The sequence below is a fragment of the Callorhinus ursinus genome, unplaced genomic scaffold (assembly GCF_003265705.2).
Source record: "Callorhinus ursinus isolate GAN/ISIS: 27379988/994484 unplaced genomic scaffold, GSC_fseal_2.0 scaffold5, whole genome shotgun sequence".
Classification (NCBI taxonomy): domain Eukaryota; kingdom Metazoa; phylum Chordata; class Mammalia; order Carnivora; family Otariidae; genus Callorhinus; species Callorhinus ursinus.
Genome location: NW_027397067.1, coordinates 34,828,360 through 34,844,221, shown reverse-complemented (window position 1 = coordinate 34,844,221; position 15,862 = coordinate 34,828,360). Strand labels below are relative to the sequence as shown.

At 39.3% G+C, this 15,862-nt stretch overlaps 1 protein-coding gene across 1 annotated transcript in view; it reads right to left on the bottom strand.

Annotated features, from left to right (window-relative positions):
* Nucleotides 1–11,580: 11,580 nt before the first annotated feature.
* Nucleotides 11,581–15,862, bottom strand: part of CPNE3 (copine 3) — a 51,286-nt gene continuing 47,004 nt past the window's right edge. Inside the window, exon 16 of the mRNA XM_025870801.2 lies at nt 11,581–14,788. Within this exon, the coding sequence (XP_025726586.1) occupies nt 14,678–14,788 (111 nt within the window). The 3' untranslated portion in view covers nt 11,581–14,677. The remainder of the gene's footprint in view (nt 14,789–15,862) is intronic.

The following is a 15,862-nucleotide window of genomic DNA, read 5'->3' as shown; positions in this document are numbered from 1 at the left end:
CCTATGTCTTTTGATTGGAGCATTTAAGCCATTTACATCCAAAGTAATTACCAATAGATATGTATTTATTGCCATTTGTTACTTGTTTGTAGCTGTTTTTGTAGTTTTTTTCTGATCGTTTCTTCTCTTGCTCTCTTTCATGGTTTGCTGGCTTTCTTCAGTGATATAATTGGATTCTTTCTCTTTATTCTTTGCATATCAATTACTGGCTTTTAACTTGTGGTTACCACTATGTTTGTATATAACATCTTCTGCATATAGCAGTCTATATGAAGTTGATAGTCACTTAAGTTTGAACCCATTTTTTACTCCTCTCGCCCTCACATTTTAGGTATAGGGTGTCATATTTTACATTCTTTTATTTTGTGAACCCCTTGACTGATATACCTATTTTTACTGCTTTCATAATTCTTACTTTTCATACTCTCACTTACAGTCGTTCCTTCCCACTCAAAGAGTCCACTTTAATATTTCTTGTAGGGCTGGTTTGGTGGTCATGAATTCCTTCAGTGTTTGAGAAACTCTTTATCTCTTCTTGTACTCTGAATGATAGCCTTTCTGGATAGAATATTCTTGGCTGCAGAATTTTCCCTTTCAGTACTTTGAATGTATCATGCCATGCCATTCTGGCCTGTAAGATTTTGGCTGAAAAATCCTCTGATAGCTTTATGGGGTTTCTCTTTTATGTAACTGTCTCTTGCTGCTTTAAAATTTTTTTCTTTATTGCTCTTTTGACATTTTAATTATTATTTGTCTTAGTGTGGATCTCCTTAAGTTGATTTTGTGGGGACATCTCTGTGCCTCTTGGATCTGGATATCTGTTTTCTCTCTCAGAATAGGGAACTTTTCAATTATTATTTCTTCAAATAAATTTTCTGCCACCTTTTCTCTCTCTTCTACTTCTGGAATCCCTTTAATGCAAATGATATTATGCTTGATGGAGTCACCAAGTTCCCTAAGCCTATTCTCAATTTGCATATTTTTTTCTCATTTGCTCAGCTTGCTTACTTTCCATTACTCTGTCTTCCAGGTCATTAATTCATTCCCTTACCTTCTCTAGCCTGCTCTTTATTCCATCAAGTGTATTTTTAATTTCACAATTACATTCTTCATCTCTGATTGGTTCTTTTCTATCTCTTTGTTAAAAGTCTCACAGATGGGGAAATAAAAATCAAAACTACAATGAGATACCACCTCACACCAGTCAGAATGGCTAAAATTAACAAGTCAAGAAACGACAGATATTGGCGAGGATGCAGAGAAAGGGGAACCCTCCTACACTGTTGGTGGGAATGCAAGCTGGTGCAGCCACTCTGGAAAACAGTATGGAGTTTCCTCAAAAAATTGAAAATAGAACTACCTTATGACCCAGCAATTGCACTACTGGGTATTTACCCCTAAGATACAAATGTAGTAATCCGAAGGGGCACGTGCACCCAAATGTTTATAGCAGCAATGTCTACAATAGTCAAACTACGGAAAGAGCCTATGGTCATCAACAGATGAATGGATAAAGAAGACATGGTGTGTATACACACACACACACACACACACACACACACACACACACACACACACAAATGGAATATTATGCAGCCATCAAAAAATGAAATCTTGCCATTTGCAACAACATGGATGGAACTAGAGGGTATTAAGCTAAGTGAAATAAGTCAATCAGAGAAAGACAATTATCATATGATCTCACTGATACTGGAATTTGAAAAATGAGGCAGAGGATCACAGGGGAAGAGAGGAAAAAATGAAGCAAGATGAAACCAGAGAGGGAGACCAATCATAAGAAACTCTTAAGTCTCAGGAAACAAACTGAGGGTTACTGGAGTGGAGGGGGTTGGGAGGGATGGGGTGGCTGGGTGATAGACATTGGGGAGGGTATGTGCTATGGTGAGTGCTGTGAATTGTGTAAGACTGATGAATCACAGACCTGTACCCCTGAAACAAATACATTATGTTAATAAAAAATAATTTAAAAAAAAAAGAGTCTCACTGATGTCCTCCACTCTTTTCTCAAGTCCAGTGAGAATCTTTATGATCATTACTTTCTCTATCAGGCATATTATTTATATCTGTTTCACTTGGGTCTCTTGCTGTAGTTTTGTCCTATTCTTTCATTTGGGGCATCTTCCTCCATTTCCTCATTTTGTCCAACTCTCTGTATCCATTTCTGTGTGTTAGGAAAGTCAGCTATGTCCCCTGCTCTTGAAGGTAATGATCTTATGAAGAAGAGGTCCTGTAATGCCCTGGAGTGTTGTGTCCCCTGTTCCCTATGGCCTGGCACTTCAGAGAATGTCTCCTCTGTGTGTTGCCTATGCCTGGCTGTTGTGTACTGGGTGCTTTTTCCTCTAGTCCAGTTGTCTGCAGAGGTTCTCTTTGCCTGTTGTGGGCTGTGTTTGGTCCTGACTGGAGTGGGGCACATTTTAACAAGGTGCACGCTGGTCTGCTTGGAAAATGAGGCCTGCTGCCACCACTGCCTGAACCAAGACTCTACAAAATGCTTGGGTCCTAAACGGTATTGCCAGGGTTTGTGTCAGTCTTCTAGGGGAGTGGACCAGCAACACCAGGAATGTGAGGCAAGTGTGATTGGGAAAGGCAGATCCACCAAAGCACAGGAGTGGGGCTTGGTGTAAACAAATTAGATAGTGACTTTCAGCACCATGCTGGTTCCCGCAAGTGGCTGTGTGTTTATGTTGGGAGGTGAGAGAGGAAGTATGCCTGCCCGCAACTTTGTTCCTAGAGAAATCTCCCTGTGATTCCTGCCTCTCCAGGCCATTTTCTGAGATGAGTAGATAACTCCCTCCTGTATGCCCCAGACATGTTTCAAATTGATGCTTCTATGCTGTATCTCTGTGGGCTGTTTTTTGTGCCATCTCTTTAAGGGCAGGGACTCCACTTCCTAACACCCTCTGGGCTCTCCCAGAGCTGGGCCACTGATTTTTTTTTTAATTCCAGGCTCTAAGTCTTGCTGGTTGTAAGAACTCATGAAATTCAGCCCCTGTCGCTTTCAAAGCCAAATATTATGGACGTTTCCTTCTCTGTGTGCGTTCCCCAGTGTGATAGTCTTTTTCTCGCCCTTCTTTGTGCCACCAGCTCCTACCCAACCATGGATGGCCATGGTCCCCTTGGGTCCCAAACCATGTCTCAGTCCTTCCTACCTTCTTTGATGTGGCTTCTTCTATGTCTTTAGTTGTGGAGTTTGTTCTGCCAGTCTTTGGGTCCTTTTGGGAGTTATTTACACTGATGTGAGTATTATCTAGTTATATCTGTGGGACAGGCAAGCTTAGGGTCCTCCTACTCTGCCAGGTCCCCTGGAACTTCAGGTCTTATTCTCCTATATTATTTTCACTCGTATCAGCTGAGGCTTTATAAATTCCTAGAAGTGCTCATTCGGTTTTCTTTTTTCTCACCCAGATCCTTTCAAGATGGCAGGGTTTATCCTCCAATATCCTATACTCAATTTCAAGTCACAGTAAATATCACTATTGACAAAACTCTGTTGGTACAGAACACCCCTCCACCTCATCCCTGATCTCCCCAAGGGCATGCTGTCTCCTGTGCGCTATCTGTATTTGTGACAAGTTTCCACTTGTCATGATGTAGATTAGCATTGACATCCTTCCCTCCAGGACCTCTCTCCCCCACCTGTCTCCTTGCCTAAACAGTGTGCTATCCAGCAAATGCAAACTAAATCTAGCATTAGCTTAAACCAAACATCATTAAGAATGCAAAATGGTTGCCCCACTACTATTTTCTGAACACACACTAGGGCATTTGAATGTGCCCCAATAAAAATGCAAATGTTGAATTGCAGACAAACAATAAATTACTTTTAATGTTATGTGCCCCACCACATGGTGACCTACTTAATATGAACAATTAAAAACCAACTATTTTATTTTATTTTTAATATTTTATTTATTTATTTGTCAAAGAGAGAGAAAGAGAGCAAGCAGGGGGAGCAGCAGGCAGAGGAAGAAGCAGGCTCCCCGCTGAGCAAGGAGCCCGATGTGCCGATGTGGGACTCGATCCCAGGACCCCAGAATCATGACATGACCTGAGCCGAAGGCAGATGCCCAACTAACTGAGCCACCCAGGTGTCCCAAGACCAACTATTTTAAAACAAGGTATTTTTCTTAATAATAGGTGAGTGGACAAAAAACAATTATTACACACATACATGCCTCCCCCAACCCCAAAAAATGAAATTGAGACAAAATTTCCCCCATGCTAAGGTTTCAAATAGGCTCAAAATAATAATAGTTAATATATAGCATTAACTGTGTGCCAGCTATTGTTCTAAAGGTGGTACCACTACTAAGTCATTTAATCTTCTTAACCATCCTACAAAGTTGTCATTATTTTTATCATTTTCACCACTTTTCAGAGTAGGAAAATGAGACATAGTAATCATTAACTTGCCCTGGGTCACCAAGAGTGCAAAGATTTCCAAAGTTAGGGTATTGGAAAGGACTCACCATGTTCCACAGAGCCTATTCATACTCACATACTCATATTCATACTCACACTCATCCTCACTGTTTTTTTAAAGGCAATGGACACAATGCAGCAAGAGAAAGAGCCCAGGCAAGCACTGAGAGGTCTGATTGGCATCCCATGAACAAGTTCCCAGCATTCCTAGTCACACAAGGACCTGATCACATTCTGTTTCAGAACTGAACCATCAATATCTATGCAAGGAATCTAGGTTACAAGAGAGCTCAAAACTTTACTTCCCAGTGGAGGTCATAAACCCCTCTAGCCACATAATGAAGGCAGGCTGATTAATCAATTAGGACAGTAGAAAAGCTTAAGCAAGGACCAACTCTGGGGGTCATCAGAGGAGTTTAGCACTTGAAATACCACATCATAAATCCCATCACCCTTCTCTTAACCCAAAGTCAAAACCCAGACATCCAGAGGTCTCCAGAGATAAAGATTATGCTTTTCCCTACCACTTTTTCTTTTTTTCCCCTACCACTACTAGCCCACATATCTCTCTTCTCTGGATCCCTGATAGAGCCATGTTCATTAGTCATTTGACTAGGCAACAAGTAGTCTGTTGACTAACTGGCTAACTGATGGTGCATAGATATATGAAAATTCCTCAACCCCCACCTGGGTCTGACCTCAGTAATCAATTGCCAAAGCTTTAGTGCAGAATGGCTGGTTAAAAGGGATATATCTTGAAAAGATCCCCAGGAAAGGAAGAAGGAATCAAGGAGTCACTCAGCAGAAGTTCTACACTTTATAAACATTACATTGTTAAAGAAGTAAAGCAACATCTCTTTATATAAGTAAATTTTTTTCTGTGGGCCTAAGTGTTTATTCAATAAGCAATTTCCTCTGTCTCCCTGAAGCCATCTTCAAGTATTATTTGCTCAAAATTGATTACAAAAATTACCTCATATTACTTTCATCTGTAGCCCTCAAAATTCTACACAACCTATAAGCTGTCCACTAGTCGTTAAAAATGTCCACCTCTGCTTTACATTGTTAGACTGTATCAATGTGTTTTTGCTAACTAAAACTAAGTGACTTAAAATAATAATCATGATTCTGTAGGTTGCCAATTTGGGCTGGATTTAGCAGGTGGTTCTTCTGGTCTTAGCTGAGCTAGTCCATGCTCTATAGTCAGCTGCTGAATTGGTTGGGGGCTGTTGGTCTAGACGTCTCAGATGGGTTGGCTTGTGTCATCCATATAGTCTCCTATCCTCCAAACAGCTAGCCTGGGCTTGGAGGCTGCACAGGGTTCCAAGAGAGAGAAGGCAGAAGTGAGCACTGTTCTTGAGGTCTAGGCTTAGAATTCTATTAGCCAAGTCACAAAAGCAGCCTAGATGCAAGGGCTGGAGAAATAAAATCCACCTCCTGATGGGAGGACTGCAAAGTCACATTGCCAAAGTGGTGGGTACAGAAAGTGGAAGGATTGTGGCCATTTTTGCAATCACCCAAACAGGATATTACCAGATAAAATACAAGACACCCAGTCAATGAGTAATGTTTTAGTATAGGTATGTCCCATGCCATATTTAGGACCTATCTACACTAAAAAATTATTTATTATATATCTGAAATTCAAATTTAATTTGATGCCTGTATTTTTGTTTGCTAAGTGTGGTAATCCCACACACAGACCATGTCAAAAATAAACAAAACCTTCTTTATCTAAAAGAGAGAACTTTGGGGTGCCTGGCTGGCTCAGACAGTAGAGTATGTGATTCTTAATCTCAGGATCATGAGTTCAAGCTCCATGTTGGGCGTGGAGCCTACTTAAAAAAAAAGAATGAGAGAGAACTTTGAACTTGAAATTACTGTTGAAGTGTACAAGTATATCAAATGTTGTATTAGAATGAGCCCAAAACTTCAAGTACACCCACAGAAAGGGAATAATTTGGACCCCTCCCTATATTCTAGGAACCACCTTTGGTGAAACACTGCTAATAAATAACCCTAAAATAATATATAACAAACTGTTTCATTTCAGTTATGCATTAGATGATAAATTGCTACATAGAACACCAAGAGAAGAAAGAGTCTGTACTTTATGTAATTTGGGCCTATTCTATATTTATAATAATTCTTTTACCTTCCTATGAGGAATTTTTTAAATCTTTGGAAGCTATTAATCATTATGCTTATCTGGAATTTATTATATCTAATCAAAGCAAAGATACTTGAAATTCACGTTTTAAGTACCTTACCCACACACTGTAGTAAAATTTGATGTTTTCCTCCATGAGTTTTTTTTTTTTTTTAAAGATTTTATTTATTTATTTCAGAGAAAGAGAGATGAGAGATAGAGAGCACGAGAGGGAAGAAGGTCAGAGGGAGAAGCAGACTCCCCGCTGAGCAGGGAGCCCGATGTGGGACTCGATCCCGGGACTCCAGGATCATGACCTGAGCCGAAGGCAGTCGCTTAACCAACTAAGCCACCCAGGCACCCTCCTCCATGAGTTTTTATGACTGGCTGTATTTTTCCCACTATAACTTTTCTAACTAGAAATGACAGTGCAAAGGTCAAATAAATGTGCATCGTTAAGCAATACAACCTGACATTTCTAGACAATAACTCCCTGAGATGAGGAAAGGGAAGCCTACCTGAAAGGTCACAGCCCCTCTTACTGTCCCTTTGTAGCCCTAGTCATCTCTGTCTATTGCACACAATGACTCTGATACAAGGACCCTATCTGCTGGAAACTCTAAGTAATGTTAAATTCAGCACACAGTGCATGCTAAGGGTTATTAACCAGGCTTGTGATGCAGTTTCTTGCATCCAGCTTTAAATAAATCAAGCTCTGTTGTTTATGCCAGAATCTTAGGCCTCCTTATACAAAACACAAAACAAAATCCTGTGCCCATGATCATACCACAGTATGGCAGAACCCAAGGATAAAGATACCACATTGTTGTTCAAACATGAAGATCATGGCCTAACCTGATAAAAGCAGCATCCACCTGAAGAAGGAGTTTTTCAAATAAACAAGTATATTTCTCAAAATTTCATGGGGCAAAATGATAGTAAAGTCTCCCATGTAAGGATCATATTTATATTCTAAATCTGAGAGGAAAGTTTCAAACTTAGCTTGCACTTCAGAAATGGACTAACCACAAATTTCACTAAAATAGGAATGTGAAAAATTAACAGAGTTGAAATTTTGACATCCCATTTGTAAAAGTGGGTAAAGAGATTCGGTCATGAAATACAAGGGTTATTACAAACACATATTCCTCTCCCTGTACCAACAATGTTTGCAACCCACACTACTTTCTGACTTCAAGCCATAGACAATTTCAATTTCTTTGTCAGCAGGTTCTTCTGCTTTCTCTACATTAGAAAACCCTAAGTAACCTTCAAATCTCAGATGAAATACTAAGCCACCTGTGAAGCTCTCCAAGATCTCCCCAGTGTTCTGATTGCTCCCCACAATGATGAAAATCTCCCCACTCTAAACTTCATTTTCTCATATAAACTAATTTCTATCCTTGCATATGCTCTAACACATACCTTATTCATTCTTTTTTTTTTTTTCCATGTCTATTAGGGAGCATCCACTAAATGCCAAGTTCTCCTCCAGGCTCAGGGTGCAGCAATCAATAAAATAACAAAAAACAAAATCCCCTGATTTCTTGGAACTGACATGATAGTGGGTGAAGAGGACAAGAAACAAAATAACTAAAACCTAAGCAGGGAAGAGGGATAGATGGTACTGGGGAAAGAGGTATAATTTTAAATGAAGTGATCAGCAAACGCCTTACTGGGGGATACTTGAATGAAGACCTTAAGTTGGTGAGGGAACAAAGCTCACAAGTGACTAGGGAGAGTTCTTCAGGAAGGGGCAACAGCAAGTGCAAAAGACCTGAGCCAGAGATATGCCAGGCATATTCACGTAAGAGCAAGAAAGTCCATATGCTTGGAACAGAGTGGCCAAGGCAAAGTCAGTAGGAAAGAAGTCTAGAGGGGCACCCAGGCGGCTCAGTCGGTTAAGCGTCTGCCTTCGGCTCAGGTCGTGATCCCAGGATCCTGGGATCAAGTCCAGCATCGGACTCCTTGGGAGCCTGCTTCTCCCTCTCCCTCTGCCTGCCACTCTGTACACTTGTGATCTTTCTCTCTCTCTCAAAAATAAATAAATAAAAATCTAAAAAAAAAAAAAAGAAAGAAGTCTAGAAAAGGAGTAGGAGCCTTTGAAAAGTTGGTAGGATTAGTAACTTGAAGGTAGTGATGGAGAATGATTTGTTGAAGTTGCGGTACTAGAGGGAGTGAGCTGTACAGTGGGTTGTTATTGGAAAATGGGATACTTGAGATTAGGAAAGGTTTGTTACGGGTAATAAAGTCTAGGGTATGACTTTAATAAGAGTGAGGGCTGAGATAAGGCAGAGAACAAGATTATTACAGACGGATAGAAAGTGATCCAAACTAATGATAAGAGTTTCAAAACTGGAGGTTTTAAAGAGGAGGGAGAGGTTATCTAAGGCAGAAGGGAAGACCAAGGAGGACACTTTACCCTGCCTCCAAGCCCAATGGTAGATCAGGAAGAGAAAACAAGTACTTGAGAGGACTGCAGAGGAAGTAAGGTTCTTCAAGGGAGCTAGGTTTTAATTAGAATAAAAACACAAAGGCATTGTTCTTTGGCTAGGTTTTAATTAGAATAAAAACACAAAGGGATTATGCTAATAAATGACCCAGTTCCTAAAGGCAGAGTGGAAGGGTTTGGGCAGCTGCAGGGAAGTGGGGTATGGTTAGGACGTGGATCATACAGAGGAGCCAGAGATGGGTTAGAGTGAGGAAGTTTATGATCTGAGCATCTTGTGAGGACTGGCAGGATCAATCCGGGCAGTCGTAGGACAGCGGTAGAAAGGAAGGAGTGCTGGAAGGAGGGAGGGAGGGAGGGGCATCTCACGAGCGGTGTTCAAGAGTCTCCTCTGCACTCTTGACTACAGATGCCTAACAGCATAAGAAACAGTCTTACTTTAATCACAAAGGGCCGCTTCACCTTGCTTATTCTTTTGTTTTTTATTTTAGCATCATATACTGTCTCCTTTTCCATATTAGATCACAAGCTCTTTGAAGCGACTAAGAAATTTTACTCATTTTGATGTTGCCTGTGATTGCCAGTACTAAGCTACTCAATAAATATATGCTCAAAAACAAGTGAATACTTCTTACTGGATGGAAGGACTGGTTGAAAAAGACAGATTATTTCCTACTTAGTCTTCTCTCTCAGAACTCTGTAGCTCCCCAATTCTAGGACAGGACTCAGATATTCTTCTGAGTCCCGTCCTAGAAGACCAGGTGCTGTTACAAAACCTGTTGTGCTCAGTCTGCTTGTGAAAAGGCCAAAGATAAGGCCTCCCTTTCCCTGCTGTAAGAGTAAAAATTCTGCTTATAATGATATTTGTCTCACTTATCACTTCTTTTTTTTTTAAGATTTCTATTTATTTATTTGACAGAGAGAGAGAGATGGAGAGCACACAAGCAGGGGGAGCAGAAGCAGAGGGAGAAGCAGGCTTCCAGCCGAGCAGAGACCCCCACGCGGGACTCAATCCCAGGACCCGGGGATTACGACCTGAGCGGAAGGCAGCTCCTTAACCGACTGAGCCACCCAGGCATCCCTCACTGATCATTTCTTCTTCAGGAGGAGAGAATCAATAGCCAAGCCAGAGTAAAATTCTCCAAGGACACTAACCTGTTGTGAATTTTCTGGGGAATGTAGCCAATGCTCACATGGCCATGCTTGGTGACAAATGATAAAGGTCATGGTCTTGTTACAAGAAAGAGTTTGGTAATCCTGGGGATCTGCATCACCACGAGGTGCAAGCCAGCCTCTGAACCACTAAGGAGTTGATACGATATGGGTCTAATGGATGATTTGATGTGGAGTTAAGGTTGTGGCAGGAAAAGCACAGAATTCAGAAACTGACCTAGAATCAGACACTTTGCAAGTATGTAACCAAACAGCTGAGTCTCTACCATAAGATGACCACCACTAACTCCCTCATCAGGGCCTCACCAAGGCAAAGCCATTGTGGCCAGGCCCAAGTTTGGCAACAGGCATCCATCCGTCCGACCTAAAATGTAAGGCTCTCCAGTTTTTCAAGAACATAAACCTGATTACATCATTCTTTTGCTTAAGTCGATTCAGTGGCATCCCATTACCTTTAGCCAAAGACTGAACTCCCTTGCATGCCCAGAGGTCCTGCAGGATGTAAACTCTACCAATCACTCCACTTCATCTCTCCCCTCTTCTCCTACCACTTTTCCTCACACACTTTATATTCCAGCACACTTTAAGTTCTTTCCATTCCTAAAACTTTCAAGTCTATACTTGCTGTTGACGTAACACCTTCTAAATGCTTTTAACCCTCTTCAACCAGCTAACTTTATGGTCTTAGCTTAAATGGCACATCCTCAGGGAAGTGCTCTTTGCCGACTAGATGGGTCAAGTCTCCTGATACAATATGTTACATCATACACTGATCGCATGTCTCTGTAATTACTCATTTAATGTTTTCTCTCCCCCTAGTCTATTATTTCTATGAAGGCAGCAGCTGTGGCCACTTAGGTTACCATTGTATCCCCAAGGCCTTGCCCAATGACTGCAATATCACAGATGCAATTTAAAAAACAAACAAACAAAAAAGTAAGGTGGGTATACTACCCTGCTTAACACAACTGATTAAATGTAAGTGCCATATTTTTCAGGCCATCTAGCTATAAGCTGAGAACCTTTCCCTTACTGCACCCAGAAATGTATCTTGAGGGACGCCCGAGTGGCTCCGTTGGTTAAGTGTCTGCCTTCAGCTCAGGTCATGATCCCAGGGTCCTGGGATCGAGTCCCACATCAGGCTCCTTGCTCAGCGGGGAGGCTGCTTCTCCCTCTGCCTACTGCTCACCGTGCTTGTGCTCTCTCTCTCTCTGACAAATAAATAAGTAAAATCTTTTTAAAAAAAAGAAAAAAAGAAATGTATCTTGAATGCACTCAGCAGTATCTTTTAAATGAATAAATCCCATAAAATAATTTTAAAAAAACTCAAACTGTTCAATTCAGTAAAATATGAATACAGGCCACCTAAAATACTACATTCACTTTATTTCTAATTTTTCTACTGGTTTTGATAACATTTAGAGAAAGAATAAATGAAAACAAGGCACTATTGTATAATATCAAGAAATAACTTTATCCAACGGGAATTCAAATGGAAGATATATTTAACATCAATTCATATATTAGTAACTTACACACTTATTATCAACTATGACATCATTAAAGCACAAAATAGTCTCCTGCAATCTCAACCAAACTTCTGGCCTCCCTTATGTGTCACTCCCATGACTACCAACTGCACACATAAAGAGACTAGGGAAAATGTATTGAAGATGGTTTTCCAGGAAATGTATAAAATGAAAAAGGCAAAATATGTCAAATAAGCATAAACAGCAATAGGGCCCAGAATTTACTCTGGAAAGGCTGCCTAAGGCACTACCAAAAAAACAGTTATAAATCCCTGATCTGACTTTGAAATTTTATGGTCTTAAAAATTTCAATTTGAAGCACAAGGTGACATGACCACGCTAATGCGTATATTATTTTCTCAGTAAAGGCATATGTGAGAAATATTATGTCTGTCCAGGACACTGTCACCCCAATATGTGTTTGTAATAGAGCTGATTATATAAGGTGTAAAAGTGAACTTGGTTATTTTTTAATGCATTTTAAAAACTAATGACACTTGAATGAATGGTGGCACAATAGGGAGAAGGGCTATTTTTATATAAAACAATATTAAATCAGCATGTGATGAGGTGAAATGGTGAGATTGTAAGAATTTTACAGAATGGTAATTTAGAAATTGTAAATGCTTTTATTCAAAAGTGCAAAAAAGGCATCAATTGTCCTCATTTGCTGGAATCACAGTTCTTAGGAATAACAGCATCTACTGATGAACCTGATCAAGAATGAATTAAAAAAATAATTTAAAAATTGTAATGAAAAATAAAATAAAAATTGGAATGATTCTGGTTAAAACCAGAATACAAAATTATGAAAACCAAATCAATTTGACAGTGGTGACAGTACTGTTATTTGGCTAATGAAAACAACGAATGTTCCTGACCAGTGGTTTCCGAGGACCCTGTCCAGATGACTCAGGTGCTTCCAGAAGCTGGTTAAGGAGAGGGAGGAGGAGGCCCAGTGAGGAGGGCTCTGGACCTAGAGAAGCTCTACTTCTCTGTTTTACCATACACTGAGAATGTATGTATACCTTTTTTTTTTTTTAAGGCTTCAATTTGTTTAAAAAAAATCCTGAAAACCACAGCAATATATATATATGCTGTTTCTAAGCACACAAAGAGAATTGAAATCAGGACATACGAGACAAAAAGGCTCCAAACTACTAGAAGTATTATCAGTTTTCTTCTCACTTAACTAATGTTAAAATGACTTGTCAACTGAGATATGCCATAGGGTAACAGACTACTAGTTAGGTACCTTCAGGTTAATAGCACATATGCAGAGGCGAGCTAGCTAAGTGGGAAAGTGGGAACTGCTCACATGAGCTAGGCAACCACAACAGCAAGCAGGTCTCCTCTTTAGCCTGACCTTGGCAACAAGCTGTTTCTGAGAACCCAAAGTTCTTCATGGCTGAGAGCTCATCTCCTTTAGACATTTCAGAGAATAAGCGATATGAGCTGTGGTACAACTTTTCAGTAAGACTGAAAGGCATGTCAGCAAGGCACTGGTGCATCCATTTAAGGATATAGGATGAACACACAACTTTTAACATTAAACTGTTAGAGATGATTGGCCAACATACGAATATGCATAGTACTTGGCACACAGGTTCTTCAATAAAATGTTACTGAATCTATTCTGAAAATGTCATATTTGTTAAGTAATATGTTCTAAAGGGTAAAAATCAGGAAAAAAAATTCTACTCTAAAAAAAAAAAAGGATGTAAAGTCCACTCTATCCTAATGCAGCAGTGGGAATTTTTTTTTTTTTAAGTTATAACAGGTTTTAGGCTTAATACATTTTGGGCTTAGGAAATCACATAATTACAAAGCAAAATTTGATTTTGATTAATACATAACCACTATCATGAGTTTAAAAATCAGACTAAAAATGTTACTTAAAAAAGGGAGAAAATGTCTAAATGAATCCGCACAAATATACAAATCAATGTGTGAGAGGTTAGCAAGGACAATATAAAAACTGTCTTTTTTTTTATAAGCTTTTCATTAGTTAAAAGGAAATGGAATTCTGATTTTCCCCTTACATATTTGGTCCTCCTAGCTTTTCTGGACAAAGCAGTACTAACCATTTTAGCAAACTCCAATTAAAATACCCTCATAATGTTGAATCTAGGACAACCTATCATCTACGCAGACAAAGAATTCTGAATGTCACATACAGTAAATGAAAAGGTCAAATCTGACCATGTTTACAGTATTCTACAATGAAAATAAAAAATCCAGGAAGGCAAATAAAAATGGCTTACTTACATGAGGTTCCTTTTACTTGCTGATTGTATATTTTAAGAATTGGATATATGCCTTCCCTTCTTATCCAGTATTTTTAAAGAAGTCCTAAGTGAATGCATACTGTTTTGTAAACTGCATTGTCTAAACTGCAGCAAAATTCAGGCAAAAGTGAACATAGTTTTATCCCCCGGAAAAGCACTGGATATGGTTATAGGAACAAATTCAATATCATCTAATTTAAGAAGTTCTTGTCATCAGGTATGGTTACATTGGTTTGTAAAACATATTGCCTAGAGCAAAGTACAGCAACCTATAAATCACAACCCAGCAATTTTTCATTCTTTCTATTGATAAACATTCAAAAACAGTATTTTCACCATGTGAAAGTAAACAACCATAACCTCCAAATCAACTTTTCTCACATGAGCTTCTAATCCCCAGAGCATCACTGTAAGTCACTAGCAATCACTGCATTGATTGAGCAAAGATTAACTTAGCACTTCCCTCCAAAAAAAAAAAAGTATAAAGAATGCTTTAAATAGATATAACCCATAGAGAACTAGGTCTATATCATAAATGCTGGGGATGAAAAGCATGTAAAATAACAGATTCATGATTCAGGGTAGGAGAGGAATCCATTGCTCCATATAGCACAAAAGAATTCTGCTCAGGCGGCCATAGCTCCTTTCATTTCTTAGCTGGGTTCTTGGGAGGAAGGAGTTTATATGTGTTGAAGTAGCCCACCACCTGCTGGGGGATCTCTGCCAAGACACACTGAGAGAGCGCTTCTTTTGGAGCCTTATGAAAAAACAAAATCAAAGCGACTTTATTAGTAACCAAATTTTACTGGCATTTTAATAACAGACTAGGAATACCTCACCTGTCAGTAAAAAGCAGTAATTCCCAATTCCTGGGCTCATATCCTGTCTTAGGTGAAACACAGAATAAGCTAAGTAACCAATATTACTTAGGAGCGCTTTATTACTCCCACTAATATTTATCAAGTCCTTTTCTGGTGCCAGCATTCTGGCATTTGATAATTATTTTTTTCTTTAACTTTTAAAGGTGGGTCTTTCATTCACTTGGTATTAATTTTTTTAACTTTTTATTTTGAAATAGAGATTCATAGGAAGTTGCAAAAATAATATTCACCAAGTTCCTTCCAAAGGTAGTATCTTTTATAACTATAGTAGAATACCAAAACCAAAAAACTGACAATGGTACAGTTCACAGGCCTTATTCAGATTTTACCAGTTTTATTTTACCTGCACTTATTTGCATGTGTGGATGTATTATTCTATGTAATTTTATCATCTGGGTAGATCTGTACAACCATCACCACAGTCAAGAAACAGAAGTGTTTCATCATCACAAGGATCCCTAACATTTAACACTTTTAATCACCTTCCCCCACACTCATACACTGGCTGCTGGTAATGTAAAAAAGCATAACCATTCTGGAAAAGTTCAACAGTTTCTTTAATAATTAAACATGCAATAATTATACAACCCAGCAATTGCACTTCTGGGTATTTATCCTAGAGAAATAAAAATTTATGCTCGCACAAAAACCTGTACATGAATGTTTATAGCAGCTTTGCATATAACAGACAAAAACTGAAAACAATTAAAGATGTCCTTCAACGGATGAACGGTTAACACCTACACCGTGGAACATTCCTCAGCAATAAAAAGGGACACATGCAGCAACAACCCTGCAGAAAATTATGCTGAAGTGAAAAAAAAGCCAATCCTAACATTTCTATAATATTTTTGAAATGACAAAATTATGGAAGTGAGAACAGATTAGTGGTTGCCCAGGGTTAAAGGTGGGTGGAGGTGCAAGGGAAGTGGGTGTGGTTATAAAAGGGC